The following is a 16540-nucleotide window of genomic DNA, read 5'->3' on the forward strand; positions in this document are numbered from 1 at the left end:
GAGACATCTCAAATCTAACACGTCGAAAACTGAACTACTGATTATACTCCCAAAATCTGCTCTACCCTCAGCCTTCTTCATCCCAGTTGATGGCAACTCTGTCCTTTAGTAGTTTGGGACAAAAACTATAGAGTCACTCTTGACTCTTCTCTTTCTCTTGGTCTCACATCAGGAAATCCTGTTGGCTATGTCTTCAAAATATATCCCAAATCCAACAGCTTTCTTCACTTCCTCACTCTTGTCAGAGTAACTGTCTTCTTACTATGGGGTACTGCAATAGCTCATGTAACTGGTGTCCCTGATTCTCTCCTTGCTCTCCTGCAGTCTCTTTTTGATAAACAGTGATCCTTATAAAACATAAGCTATCATTTCATTTCTCAGATCAAATCCATGAAGGCTTCCAATTTCAATCAGGATAAAAGCCAAAGTCCGCATCAGAGCTTGTAAGGGCCTTCACAGTTTGTCCCCTCCTATCCCCCTTCACTTCTCTCACCCTGGTCCCTCTGGTCTAGCCACACTGTCGTCTTTGCACACAGGCATGCTTTCACATCGGAGCCTTTGTGCTGCCTGGACCCTCTGTCTGGAATGTTCTTCTTCCATATATCCCACTTCCTTCCATTCAGTACTCTCTCTCACCTCCTTCAAGTCTGTTCAAATGTCACCTTCTAAATGAAGCCTGTCCTGACTCTCCTATTTAAAACTGGGGGAGTGATGGCAGCATAAGACTGTCAGCATAAGACGTTTCTCCTTTTTGTCCCCCTTTTTAAGCTACGGATTAGAAATCCATCCACAAACAGAAGTGCTGTTGTGGGAGTTGTGGGATTCAGTACCATATGCCAGGGGACATGGGAGTTGTCTCGACCACCTGTGCATCTGGTAGTAGGTGGGCAGACTTCAGTATGGGCTGCAGAATCAGTGCACTTGCCCCATCCACTCTTGCCATGGTGAGGAACAAACCCAGAGAGTGTTGACCTAGGCAGATGCCCATACAAGACAGACGTAGAAGTCTAGCCTTGCTGGGGACACATTCCACTATGCCACTGAAGCCCCCCCCCCCCAAAAAAAAAGTTTGGTCACAGTGGAAACTGTAAGAGGCATTTTCCCAGTGCCATTCCCCTTTCCCCTATTCCACCAAAGCAACAATCCATGGGAATGAATTATCTAGCAGTAGAGACCTTTACAACAAGGGAAAAGTAGAGCAGTGAGTGAGTACCCGACTACCCCAGTTGTGCAGGGCATGGCAGGAGAAACCTGTTCCTTTTCAGCAGCACCCAGAGTACTGAGGCAGGACCCCCAAAACTGGGGAAGGGAAAAGAGCAGGAAAGAGACAGATAAGAATATCAAGGGGCATTAAAGATACACAGTTGCTGGTGACTGTGCTCAGGACTTCAGCAGAAAGTCTGCCCATGAACCTCTGGGAATACTTCGCCCGAGGATACCCCCACTGGGTCTATAGGCACCCCAATGCCCTGAGTGCTAAACCCACATCTCTTCTCACTCTGCAGTTGGCTCCTCGTGCTCACTCCCAAGTGCAGTGGTGAGAGCAAATCCAGTAAATGGACTGTTATCAGGAAAACAGCAGTATGTGTGGGCAAGGAAGAAACCACAAACTTGAGCACCACCTTCTGGAAAATCTAAAACGTGGAGAAAATCCAAATATAATAGCACCAACAAATAGTATACCCCATCTGAAGACAACCAGTAAAGATTTAGGAAGGGGACTGCTACTTAAAACACAAAAGTAGAAATGCAAAACTACAAGAAACATGAAAAATCAAAAAAACATGATCACCAAAAGAACAGTAATTCTCCAACAACCAAAAGCACAGATTTCTGCAATCTAGCTGCTAAAAAAAAAAAAAGGAACAACTTTGAATCCTTTAAGATTTTATTTATTTATTTGAGAGAGAGAGAGAGAGAGAGAGCACAAGCAGGGGGAGCAGCAGGCAGAGGGAGAAGCAGACTCCCCACCCAGCAGAGAGCCTGGTGTGGGGCTCAATCCCAGAACCCTGGGATCATGACCTGAGCAGGAGGCAGACACTTAACCAACTGAGCCATCCAGGCACCCCTCAAAGTAGTTCTTTTGAACAAACTCAGCGATGTCCAGAAAAACTCAGAAGGACAATTCAATGAAATCAGGAAACAATACACAAACAAAACGAGATATTTAACACAGAGGAAATAATAAAGAAGAACCACACCAAAATTCTGGAGCTTAAGTTTCAATGATTGAAATGAAAAAAATGCAATAGAGAGCATGTATGGCAGAGTAAAGCAAAGAGAAGACAGAATAAGTGATCTAGAAATTTTGAGTTATTCAGTTAGAACAGAACAAAGGAAAAAGAATTAAAAAGAGTGAAGAAAGCCTACTGAATCTATGGGAGTCCATCAAAGAACAAATACAATTGGAGTTCCAGAGAAGAGAGGGAGAAGGGGGCAGAAAGTTTATTTAAAGAAATAATAGTTGAGAACTTCCCAAACTTGGGGAGAGGCCTGGACATCTATGTTCATGAAGCTAATAGATCACCCTATTATCTTAATGCAAAAGACCTTTTCCAACACATGGTATAATAAAACTGTCAAAAATCAAAGACAAAGAGAGAATCCTAAAAGCACACAGGGAAAAAACAGATTGTAATCTATAAAGGAACTCCATGAGGCTATCAGTGATTTCTCAGCAGAAACCCTAAAGGCCAGGAGAGAGTGGGATGACATACTCGAAGTATTGAAAGAAAAAACTGCTAGCCAAGAATACTCTTATCTAACAAAGTTATCCTTCAGATGCAAAGGAGAAATAATGACTTTCTTGGACTAACAATTCACTGGTGAATTCTGAGGGAGTTTATCAACACTAGACTTGCTTTGTAAGAAATGTTGAAAGCAGTTCTTCTAGCTGAAATGAAAAGATGTTAATAGTGATACAAAAACATATGAAAGTATAGAACACACTGGGTAAAGGTAAATACAAGTCAGACATAGAAAATCCTAATTCTGTAAGAGGATGGTGTGTTAACCACTTAACTGTGCTAGAAAGGCTAAAGAAGAAGAGTATTAAAAATAATTATAGTTACTATAATTTGTTAATGAACACACAATATAAAAAGAGGTCAATAATGACATCGAGCATATAAAAGTGGAAGTTAAAAAGGTGAAGCTTTTATACAACTGAAGCTGCTATCAGCTTAAAATGAACGGCTTTATAAGATGTTTTATGTAAGCTTCATGGTACCAAGAAACAAAACCAGATTCACATAAGTTAAATAAGGGGGAAATAGACTGGGGAAAAAAATCACAAGTCTATAAAGGCAGGCAGAAAAAGAGGGAAAAAGAATCAGTGGAAACTCAGAACAACCAGAAAGCCATTAAGAAGACTACATTGTAGGTCCTTACGTATCAAGAATAACTCTAAATGTAAATGAATCGAATACACTAATCAAAAGGCACACAGGGACTAGATAAAGAAATGAGACTCAACTCTGTACTGCTACAGAAAGCAAACTTCAGCTTTAAGGACACACATTGGTTCAAAGTGAAGGGATGGAAAAAGACATTCAGTGCAAGTGGAAACCAAAAGAGAGGGGGGATGGCTATGCTTGTATCAGATGAAACAGACTTTAAAAGCCAAGAATGGTAACAAGAGACAAAGAAGGTCATAATATAATAATAAAGGGGTCAATGCATCAAGAGGATATAACAATTGTAAACATTTATGTACCCAACATGAGAGCACCTAAATATATTAACAAATACTGACAGATCAGAAAGGAGAAATCGACAATACAATAATAGCAGGGGACTTCAATACCCCACTTTCACCAATGGATAGATCATTCAGACAGAACATCAGTAAGGAAATGTTGGACTTGAACCATACATTAGATCAAATAGACCTAACAGACATTTATAGATCATTCCATCCTACAGCAGCAAATACATGTTCTTCTCAAGTGCACACAAAACATTCTTCAAGGCAGACCATATGACAGTACACAGAACAAGTCTTAACGGCAAAATTTACGAAGACTGAAATAATACCAAGTATATTTTCAGACCGTAACATTTTCAGACCATAATTGTATGAAACTAGAAATCAGCAAAACAGAAGCTGGAAAATCTACAAATGTGTGGAAATTAAACAAATAACCCTGAACAACCAAGGGGTCAAAAAAGAAATCAAAAGGGAAACAAAAAAAGATATTGAAACAAATGAAAATGGCGACACAACATACCAAAACTTATGCTATGCTGCAAAAGCAGTTCTAAGAGGGACTTTATAGTTATAAATGCATATGTTAAGAAAATAGAAACATCTCAAATAAACAACCTAACTTTACACCTCAAGGAACTAGAAATAGAAGAAAAAACCCAAGTCCAAAATTAGCAGAAGGGAAGAAGTAAAAATCAGAGCAGAAAGAAATAAAATAGAGACCAGAAAAACAAAAAGGAAAAAAACAGTGAAACTAAGAGCTGGTTTCAAAAAGATAAAACAAATCGGTAAACCTTTAGCTATACAAACCATGAAAGAAGACAATATTCAAAGTCAGAAATGAAAGAGGAGACATTGCAAATGATACTACAGAAATACACAGATCATAAGAGACTAGTATGAACAATTATATGCCAACACATTGGATAACCTAGAAGAAATGGATAAATTCTCAGAAACATACAACCTACCAAGACTGAATCAGGAAGAAATAGAAAATCTGAATAGACCAGTGAATAAGGAGATTAAATCACTAACCAAAAACCTCCCAACATAGAAAACCCCAGGATAAGCTGGTTTCACTAATGAATTCTACCAAACATTTAAAGAAGAATTAATGCCATCTTTCTCAAACTCTTCTAAAAAATTGAAGGGACAGAACACGTCAAAATTCATTTTATGAAGCCAGCATTACCCTGACACCAAAGCCAGACAAGGACAAACAAAAAAATTCTAGACCAATACCCTCGATGAATGGATGCAAAAATTCTCAAAAAATATTAGCAAACTGAATTCAACAGACACTGAAAGTTCTATACGCCATGACCAAGTAGGATTTCTTCTTGGGATGGAAGGATGGTTCAAAAATGCAAATCAATAAATGTGATACACATTTAACAGAATGAAAGATAAAAATCAAATGATCATCTCAATGTAGAAAAGCATTTGACAAAATACAACACATTTTCATGATAAAAACCCTCAACAGACTGGGTACAGATTGGACACAATTCTATATAATAAAGGCCACATATGAAAAATCCATAGCTCACATCATACTCAACAACAACAACAACAAAAAAAATGAAAGCTTTTCCTCCAGGATCAGGAACAAGATGAGGGCGCCTACTCTCACCACACTTCATCAGAGTAATAATGGATGGCCTAGTTAGACCAATTAGGCAAGACAAAGAAATAAAAGGCATCTGAATCAGAAAGGAAGAAGTAAAATTGTCATATTTGCAGATGATCTGATTTTATATAGAGAAAATCCTAAATAAAGACTCAACCAAAAAACTGTTGGAATTAATCAACAAGTTCAGTATATTTGCCGGATATAAAATCAACATATAGAAATCAGTTGTGTTGGTATAAACGAACAATGAAACATCTGAAAAAGAAATAAATAAAACTATCCTGTTCATAGTAGGCATAAAAAAATACTTGGGAATAAATTTAACCAAGGAGGTGAACGATGTACAGATGTACAGGTGTACCTCATTTTACTGTGCTCCACCTTATTGTACTTCACAGATACTGTGTTTTGTTTTATTTTGTTTTTACAAATTGAAGGGTGTGTGGCAACCCTGTGCTGAGCAAGTCTATCGGCGTAATTCCTTTTCAATAGCATTTGCTCACTTTGTGTCTCTGTGTCACATTTTGGTAATTCCTGCAATATTTCAAACTTTTTCATTATTACTATATTTGTTATGGTGATATGTGATTAATGATTATGACTCACTGAAAGCTCAGATAATGGTTAGCATTTTTTAGTAATAAAGTATTTTAAAATTAAAGTATATACACTGTATTTTTAAAGACATAATGATACTGTGTGCTTAACAGACTACAATACAGTGTAAACATAAATTTTATGTGCCCTGGAAAACTAAAAAAAAAATCATTTCATTGTGATATTCCCTTTATTGTTATATTCATTTTACTGTGGTGGTCTGGAACCAAACCCATAATATCTGAGGTATGCCTGTGTTATGAAAACTACAAAACCTTGATGAAAGAAACTGAAGAAGACACAAACAAATGGGAAGATATCCCATGTTCACTGATTTGAAGAATTAATATACTGACAACTGTCTGTTAAAATGTCCATACTACCTAAAGTCATCTAGAGAGTCAAGGCAATCCCTAGCAATATCCCAAAGACATTTTTTACAGAAATAGATAAAACAATCCTAAAATTTGTATGGAACCATAAAGACTCCAAGTAGTCAACGCAATCATGAGAAAGAAGAACAAAGCTTAAGGCATCATATTTCCTGCTTTCAAACTATACTATGAAGCTGCAGTAATTAAAACAGTATGGTACTGGCATTTAGACCAATGGAATAGAGTGCCCAGAAATAAATCTCTGCATATGCAGTCAACTAATATTTGACAAGGAAGCCAAGGACACTCAATGGGAAAAGATAATCTGGCCAACAAATGGTGTTAGGAAAACTGGATAACTATGTGCAGAAAAAATGAAATTGGATCCGTATCTTCAAACACTCACCAAAATTAATTAAAAATGGATTAAAGGCTTAAACATAAGACCTGATACAATAAACCTCCAGAAGAAAACACTGATATTAGCGTGGGCCATGATTTTTTGAGTATGACACCAAAGGCACAAGCAACAAAAACAAAAAGCAATGAGTGGGACTATATCAAACTAAAAAACTTCTGCATGGCAAAATAGAAGATCAACAAAACAAAAAGGAAACCTATAATATGGGAGAAGATATTTGCAAATCATATGTCAGATAAGGGGTTAATATCTAAAATATATAAGGAACTCATACAACTTAATAACAAAAACCCAAAAATCTGATTTAAAAATGGGCAGATCAATAAACAGATATTTTCCCAAAGAAGGCATAGCCAACAGATATACAAAAAGATGCTCAACAATTCTAATCATCAGGGAAATGCAACTCAAAACCACAATGAGATATCACTTCATAAGTGTTAGAATGGCTATCATTAAGAAGAGAAGAGAAAACAAGTGTTGATGAGATGTGGAGATAAGGGAATCCTGTACACTACTGGTGGGAACGTAAATTGGTTCAAAACAGTATGGACGTTCCTCAAAAAATTAAAAATCAAGCAACAATATGATCTGGCAATCCTACCTCTGGGTACTTAGCCAAAGGAAATGAAAACAGGATATTGAAGAGATATATGCACTCCCATGTTCACTGGAGCGTTATTCACAATAGCCAGGATATCAAAACAACCCAAGTGTCTATCAACAGGTGAACAGGTAAAAAAGATATGGTATACACATACACAAACACACACCCCGTGGAATATTATTCAGCCATAAGAAAAAAAAGGAGATCCTGCCATTTGTAACAACATGGATGGACCCTGAGGGCATTGTACTTAATGAGATAAGCCAAACAGGAAAAGACAAATACTTTCTGCTGTCACTTATATGGAATCTAAAAAAGCCAAACTTGTAAAAACAGAGAACAGAATGGTGGTTACCAGGGACTGGATGATGGGGGAATTGGTGATATGTTGTTGAAGGGTACAAATGTAGAAGAAAAAGAAGTTCTAGAGATCTAATGCAGAGCATAGTGACCATAGACAATAACATAATATTATAAACTTCAAAGTTCCTAAGAAACTAGATCTTAATAGTTCCCACCAGAAAAGAGAAATGATAATTATGTGACATGATAGAGGTGTTAGCTAACCCTACGGTGGTAATCATATTGCAATATATAAATGTATCAAATCAACACACTGTACATCTTAAACTTTCACAATGTTATATGTCAACTGTACACCTCAAACTCACAAAATGTTAAATGTCAATTGCATCACAATTTTTTTAAAAAAGAAAAAACTGGACCACACCTCCCACTGCACTCCTAATCCCTTTATCCTACTCTTTTTCTCTGCTCATCATCTAATCATCTGCTCATCATCTACTATTTTATAAAATTTATTTATTTCTCTTGCCTCCCCTCTGCTGCTGCTGTCACCCAAACCCCCCAGAAGTATAAGTGAAGAATCTTTGTTGTTCAGGGATAAATCCATAGTGCCTGGCATGTAGTAGGTGTTTAAGAAATATTTGTTAAATTAATTCCTTATTTCCACAGAGATGGTAAACTATTTTCTAATTTAAACTTTCTTACATGTTTTACTTTTTTTTTTTTTAAAGATTTTATTTATTTATTTGACAGAGAGAGACACAGTGAGAGAAGGAACACAAACAGGAGGAGTGGGAGAGGGAGAAGCAGGCTTCCCGTGGAGCAGGGAGCCCGATGTGGGGCTCGATCCCAGGACCCTGGGATCATGACCTGAGCTGAAGGCAGACGCTTAACAACTGAGCCACCCAGACGCCGCTCTTACATGTTTTAAATTGCAAAAGTAATTAAGTGCTTATTTTACTTGGGGATACAGTGCCAAGATGTATGAAGAAACAGTTAATACAACAAACCTTCCCCCATTCTCAACCTTTTCAGCTTACCCAGTTAACCTATCTGTACCTTACTTTGGCTCTTATTAATATGTCCATATATGTACATATTTTCTACTTTTTATAAAAATGGCATCATATTCTAGTCTACAATGTGCTTTTCTTACACATTAACACATATATCATAGTATTATATATCAACAGATATGGATCAGTTCATTCTTTTTATTATCCACATAATAATTTTCCATACTACTGCTAGATCACATTTTGTTCAATTCCCATTAACATGCATGGATATCAGAGTTTAACCTGAAATAGAATAAATAACGTCCAGGGTTCTACATCTAATTAAAAATAATCATTAATATTCATTAATGACCTTCAACCCATGAGAAGAGATATTATATTAAGCATAGTAAAATATGTGGGCTAAAACATTTTAATTTTAGTTACAGATTGAAACAATGTTTTCCTAATCTTCAGATTATATGAAAATTTAATCAATCAAAAAGTTCTAAACAATCAAGGAAACAATAATTTGTTTGCTTACCTGTGTCTGTAAGGCACTACATTTTTATAATTCTACCATAATAAAAATTTGACTATTACAATAGAGTATTAAAAAAATCCGTATCCTTTGATACAAAACATATATTACATATTTTATGGCCAATATACAATTCAGTCATGAAAGATGAATAGGTCTAAATTGCAATCCTAATATTATGGAATTTTAAATTGTAAGTATAATTAACTAGACAATTATAGTTAATTAACAGGTAATTACAAATAACAGATAATTATTAGAAGTCATATATAGAAAAACAAATTGTCACACAACCACATTCCTTATTACCCTTATTATTCTTGATTTTCAGGTTAAAACAAGACCTTACTAAGGGGGTTATTTGCCTGTGGGTTATGACATGGTTATATAAAACTTGGTCTTTTAAAAAAATAACTACTCTTTTCTCTATTTCCTACTGGTTAGTTAATATAGAGATGATATTGGTAAATAACCGAAAACTTAAGTGAGTTACAGAAAATGTTCTATTCTCAAGAAAATAAGATCTGACCAGGAATTCTGAAGGTGACAAAGAGTTAAAATAAAATTACAGAAAGGGTCTGCTCTCCTGGACACGAGAAGACTCTTTTCATCTTTTACCAAAGGCTCTTAACGTAGGCATAAAATTGAAGTGGAGGGGAAACAAGGTTATTTCTTCCCCCAAGAGTTCATTCCATTTCTCCCCTCCACTTCTTGAGCTGCTGGAGTCCACACCTTACTGCAGGAAATTAAGATGGAAACCCAGAAGAAGAAGAAAGTAAGAGAAGACAGCACAGACTGTGGCTATCTTCTTCTGAAGCTAAATCTAGGTGACTCAACTGTAGGTATAGATTATTTTTATTGTTTAATTCCATCTCCTGACAATGGAAAACACATATTGATTTTTAACTTATCCTTTGACTAACATATACATTTAGTTTATCTTTTGAAGAATTTTCGGAAAAACTCTTCTCTTTGCATAAAGTTCATGTGTAGAAATAAGTCCCTGGGAGAGTCTAGTTCGGAAATGTCAAGCTAGTGGCCGTTAGCTTGTTTTGTTTGGTCTACACCATCTGTCTTTCTAAAACTGAATTTATTTTCAATGTGTAAAAACTGGAAGTTATCATATAAAAATTCCTATTTCTGATTCTTCTTGGAACATGAGAAGAACCGGGCATGGGCTTACATTCCCACATGATAACCACCGGCTGGAGCCAAGTGCAGACTGATCCCTTTGGACCAGCCACGTGCTCCCCAGGTCATTCCATGTGGCCTGCTTCTCTCATTTACATTATTTATATGGTCCCTGTTAACCATCTGTATTTGGTCTAGTCTTTGTCTTACGATAAAAACATGAAAAAAGTGAAACCCTGGCGTTTAAAAACAACAAAACATTGCTCGAATTAGCAAAGAACGTTAATGAGTTAAAAATAAAATCTGTAATGCAGTTGTGAACTATTTTTAAACTGTTTCCATTCTCACTTCACTATTTTGCTCTTTAACCCAACATGTCTCTGCACATTGGCCATGCCTGGAAGCTGGGTGGTTGCATTTACACATAAGTGCACCTCTATATGCAGGTGGTAACATATATGTCCCACACCATAGCTTAATAAGATACAAATCACTGGGTAGGCCAATAGAGCACCTAGACCCTCAACTTGGCTCTTGTCATTAACTGCATGACAGGGGCAAACCCTTCTGGAGTTGAGCTCTTTCTTCATTTGTATAATGAGGGTACTGGACTAGATGAATACATAAGTCTTTCCCCAGCACAGGCATTCTATTATTTGAGAACATCAGCATGTTTATAAAAGCTCTGAAAACATCCCTTAGGTAACAACAAAAAATAACTCCAGGAAAATTTATTTTAAGACATATTTTAGAAAAGGGGCATTTTCCATGAGTATCACAAAAATAAAATTTTTATTACTGAAAGTAACATGCTAACTCATCAGTTCCTTGCTAATAAAATACTTTTAAATTTATTTATTTATTTATTTATTTATTTAAGATTTTATTTATTTGACACAGAGAGAGATAGCGAGAGCAGGAACACAAGCAGGGGGAGTGGGAGAGGGAGAAGCAGGCTTCCTGCCGAGCAGGGAGCCCGATGTGGGACTCGATCCCAGGACCCTGGGATCATGACCTGAGCTGAAGGCAGACGCTTGACGACTGAGCCACCCAGGCGCCCCAAAATACTTTTAAATTTAAAAAAACCAAAATTATGTCATTTTATTTTTTACTCCAGAAGTTGCTAGCTAAGGACAGCATATGATGAAATAGGATTTTTGAAAGGAGGAATGTAAAATCTCAATAATTTATATAATTTTAGCTGCTTTAAAAAAAGATCCTTTTTATTTGGTCATATCTCTTCAAAGGAGTAAGTGGAAACTCCAGGAAGATGAAATTAAGTTCCACTCATTTACCTCCCTCTGATACTTGCTATTTAGCTTTCTTGGAAGCTCATTTATTAGTTATTTTAGCAGCCTATGTATTAAAGCTTAATGTATGTATTGTTTCAAATTCAAAATTTCTGAAGACCCCAGTTTTTGGTCAGATAATTTTTTTTAATTACAAGTTTGCATACTATCTACAAAAATGATTATAAAGTTAAATTTTAGAGGATACTTGTGGTAGACAGAACTCTAAAACAGGCCCCCAAATTTCCTGCCCTAATCTCTGAGATTGTGACTATGAGAAGATACCACACCTATGGTTATTTATATTACACAATAAAAGGGATTTTGCAAATGTCACTGAGGTCATTAGTTAGTTGACGCAGTTCATCAAAAAGGAGACTATCCAGGTAGTCCTGACCTGATGACATGATTAAGGCAGAATTTTCTCCACTGGTGGCAGAAGAGGAAGCCAAAGAGACCTGAAGCATGAGGGAGATATGACGCATTACTGTGGGCTTAAAGATGGTGACAAGCAATGTGGGCGCCCTAGGGAACTGAGATGGGTCCCTGGCCAAGAGCCAGCAATGAAATGGAGACCTCAATTCTATAAGCATAAGGAACTGAATTCTGCAGACAATTTAAATGAGGTTGGAAGTGGATTTTCCCTGAATCTCCAGTCAAGGACTCAGCCCAACTGACATCTTAATTACAGCCTTATGATACTCTGAGCAAAGAGCCCACTGGACTTACGACTTATAAAAAAAACTATGTGCTAATAAGTGGGTGTTATTTTAAGCTATCATGTTTGTAGTAGTTTATTATGGAACAATAGAAAACTAACACAGTGCTGAGGAATTATTATTAAAAAGGAAAAAAAAATCAACTAAAGATCTGACTGCTACATTTTTCAGAGTGCCTAGGTTCAAAGTGGAATTATTAAGTTGTTTCATGTTGAGAAAAACAATGTGTGTTAAGAGTAGAAGTGATAATTCTTAGGAAATGGGGCAAACTGAAACCCAGAACAAATACGGAACATTCACATTGGATTTCAATTATAGCAAAATGAAATTATACATAAAAAAATCTAGATATTTCAATTTCAAACTCAAGGGAAACATTTTTAGTAGAAATACTTACCCTATTTTGAAAAAATGATGCATGAAAATGTGATGTTGTAGCAGATATTGATACTAAGGTAATAGTTTCTTCAGAACTAGGATTATGTAAGTAAACTTTTTCCATTTTTGGCATTCCAACTGGCCTGTAAAAAAAAAACAAAAACCTGTCACAAATATTTCAAAGATCATTTCTAGTTGTTAAAAAAATTAAATATCAAAACTATTGGACAAATACATATCCAAACATATAAAACTATTATAAATTGGTTTATATTTAAAATTACACACGAAAATGCATTCAACAAATATATGATGAGTGCCAATTTTATGTCACACACTGAGCCAGGGGCTGGTATATGATGAAGCAAGTCTCTGCTTGGAGGAAGCTTACAGTCAAGTGAGGAAGCAGGCAGGGAACAAAATGGTCAGATGCTTGCACTGCTTTCTGTAATACCACCCTGCTTTCCTACTAATTCTTTTTTTTTTTCCTTTTAAATGTTCATGTCCTTTTCTCCCCAAATTCCACTGATACATGCTCTTCAATTTAGGAAAAACTGAGTGGCAAAAGTTATGTGAGCAAATCTGCCTTATGAGTTAGGGGCAATTATTGTCCTCATTTTATAGATGAGGATACTGAGGCACAGAAAAGTTACTTAACTTGTCCAAAGTCATACTTGGAATCTAAATTAGAATCCAGACCATCTGGCTTTAGTCCATGTTCTAACTGATTATACTAAACTCTGCTCTCAAAGTAACAACATAAAACACACACTCAGTGGTCTGATACCCACAGATGCATTTCAATGTTCTCCTTGGCATCCACATTATAGTTTGTCTTAAAAGTGAAATCTCCTCAGTTATGTAGTCCATTGAGTACGTACACAGCTAATCTTAGTTGTACAGGCCTCCTGATGCCTACAGCATCAGAGAATTCTGCATATAAATTACATTTCTTCTTAATGCTCTCTAATCATTTAATTGGCACCAGTCTTACTTCCTCAACAAGATTATCAGCACCATTTCGGACAAAGGTTACATTATATATGCACCGTGTAGTCTCCATGTTATCTAGCACAGGCACTTGGTAAGACTGTGCATGGGTGAGCTTGCTCCCCTCCACACCCCTCCCTAGTGGAAATTAAGGCCCTCTGTAACCTGATATCACTCAACCTAAACAAGTAACTAACTCCCTATGTTTTCACAGCCTTCCAACCTGGCTCAGGCTGGTTTCGTGGGCATAGCCCCCCATGCCTTTACCAATCTCTTTGTTCTGCGTTTTCCTCCCTATCCTCTATGCCAATCCAAATTCTCATTTTCTAATTCAAATACAATTTCTTTCACAAGGTTCTCTCCTCAGGCAACTATTCTGGTCCACATTTTCATTTTTTTCATGCTACTGCTCTCCTTGAACACCCCACCCCCATACATACACAAACAACAATGCTGGAAAAATGTAGAAGCTAGAGAAAGGTACTGATCCCAAGGATTAACTAAAAAACAGCAAGAAACCCTTGGGGGAACAGAAGGTTGCCTTGAACTGGAAGGCGGGGAAAAGTGAGGGACAAAGAATAGCCTAAGCTGACAAGGAGAGGCTAGGGTAGAGGAAGTCTTCAAAACTTTATTCTTCTCCATTTCCTTCCCTGCTTGCCTTGGGACAATCAAGAGCCTGCCCCTCAAACTAGAACAGCAGAGGGGCTTAGAGAGGTAAAAATCTGATAATCAACTACCCTGGAGCATACCCACCTCTAAATCCTCTCTTTGGTCCTCCAAAGACGAAGAGCTGTTTGATTACAATTTAGGAAGACACCTCCATCCAGATGATTCTGCTTAAGCACTATCAGATAGAGTGGTGGCCAACATAGGACAATTACCAGTTTTTACACATATGTGAGTGTGGAACTGGATCTTTCTTCCTTGGGGATAATCTCCCCTCTTACATTCACAAGAGACAAGAACCAAAAAGGCTTGGTATTCTGCCTTACCTCAATATGCATTACAAGACAGGAGCTCTTAAGTTCACACATCAAAATAACATGATCTGTGAGGAGTATAATCAATTAGAAAACATACCATGTTGTGGTAAACTGTAGTGTTCCTAATCTGCTGACAGAACCTGTGAGAGGATTGTACTTCTCTTCATTAACATTAGGCTTGGCCATAAGATTTTCTTTGGCCAATGAAATGTGAGTAAAAGTGACATATAACATTAAGTTTTTTAAAAGTCATCTTTTACTCTTTCCTCTTGTCCATTGTTCCAAGAAATGCCATTTCTCAGATAGGAGTGCTGATTTCAGTCTACATCCCACTAAGATTTTGGGACTGGTTGTGGTCACAGTATATTTAACTTGGTAAGTTCTGCATAATACACACCTGAAGTTGGAAAAGTTGAACCAAGAACTAAAAATAAGCACAATAGGATATATTTAAGGAGATATGGCAAGACATTAGTAAAACAAAGTAAGAAATATTATAGAAAAAGAAAATATTAGTATAAAAATATAATGTATAAAGGTGGATAAAAATCTGTTAGTGAGTTGGAAGATCAGACTGACAATTTAGTTCAGAATTCAGCAAGAAAAAAATATACAGAATATTTTAAAAGAGCTAAAAGAAACAAAAAAGAAGCAGATATGTAGGGCATAACTAGAAATAGTAATATTTAGAAGATGGACTATAGGAATATTTAAAGAGTATGGACAAAATTAATGGGTAAAATCCAAACTTTAAAAAAAATGACAAACTAATTCTTTTTCTTTAAAGATTTACTTATTTGAGCGAGAGTGCATGCACATACGTTGGGGGAAGGGACGTAGGGAGGAGGGAAAGAGCAGAGGGGGAAGGGGAGAGAAACTTTGAGACTCTGCACTCAGTGAGGAGCCCAACCCGGGGCTTGATCTCATGACCCTGAGATCGTGACCTGAGACGAAACCAAGAGTGGGAGGCTTAACCGACTGTGCCACCCAGGCACCTCAAATATAAACTAATTCTTAACTGAAAGGGTTTATGAAGTGTCAACAAGGAGAGATAAGGAAACCCTGTACTTAACAGAGTAAAATTTAAGAGTTCTTTATACAATGTGGATTAAATTGTCTTATGAGATTTTTGCAAGTATTTTCTCCCATTGTGTGGAGTCTTTTCACTTTCCTGATGGTATCATTTGCAATACAAAAGTTTTTAATTTTTTATGTAATTCAATTTGTATATTTTGTCTTTTATCACTGGTGCTTCTGGAGTCATATCTAAGAAACCACTGCATAACAGAGATATATATTTAATATTTTCTTCAAAAGGTTTTATAGTTTAGCTTTATTACATTTACATCTAGCTCTATGGTACACTTTGAATTAATTTTGTGTGAGGCAGGGATCCAACTTAACTCTTTCATATGTGGATACCCAGTTGTCCCAGCACCATTTGTTGCAAAGACTATTCTTTATCTATTTGTTTTGGCACCCTTGTCAAAATCAACTGGCAATAAATGTAAAGTTCTATTTCTGGGATCTAAATCCTTTTCCATTTATTTATGTCTTTCCTTATGGCAGTGTCACAGTGTCTTGACTAAAGCTTATGTGAAGTTTCTAATATTGGGCACTGAAAGTTCTCTATTGGTCTCCTTTTAAAAGAACGGCTATTCTGGATCCCTCTTATTTCATGTGAATTTTAAGGTCAGCTTGTCCATTTCTACAAAAATGTCAGTTGGGATTTTGATGGGGATTGTGCTGAATTCATAGATCAATTTAGGGAGTAGCGCCATCTTTATTCTGATCTATGAATATGAAATGGCTTCCATTTATTTAGTTCTTTAATTTCTTTTGACAATGGTCTGCTGTTTTTAGT

At 36.5% G+C, this 16540-nt stretch overlaps 1 protein-coding gene across 1 annotated transcript in view; it reads right to left on the minus strand.

Annotated features, from left to right (window-relative positions):
- The window catches only part of TMEM131 (transmembrane protein 131), a 232772-nt gene that overhangs the window by 93324 nt on the left and 122908 nt on the right, over positions 1-16540 (minus strand). Inside the window, exon 5 of the mRNA XM_078056643.1 lies at positions 12723-12846. Within this exon, the coding sequence (XP_077912769.1) occupies positions 12723-12846 (124 nt within the window). The remainder of the gene's footprint in view (positions 1-12722; positions 12847-16540) is intronic.

Source organism: Halichoerus grypus, chromosome 10 (genome assembly GCF_964656455.1).
Source record: "Halichoerus grypus chromosome 10, mHalGry1.hap1.1, whole genome shotgun sequence".
Taxonomy (NCBI): Eukaryota; Metazoa; Chordata; class Mammalia; order Carnivora; family Phocidae; genus Halichoerus; species Halichoerus grypus.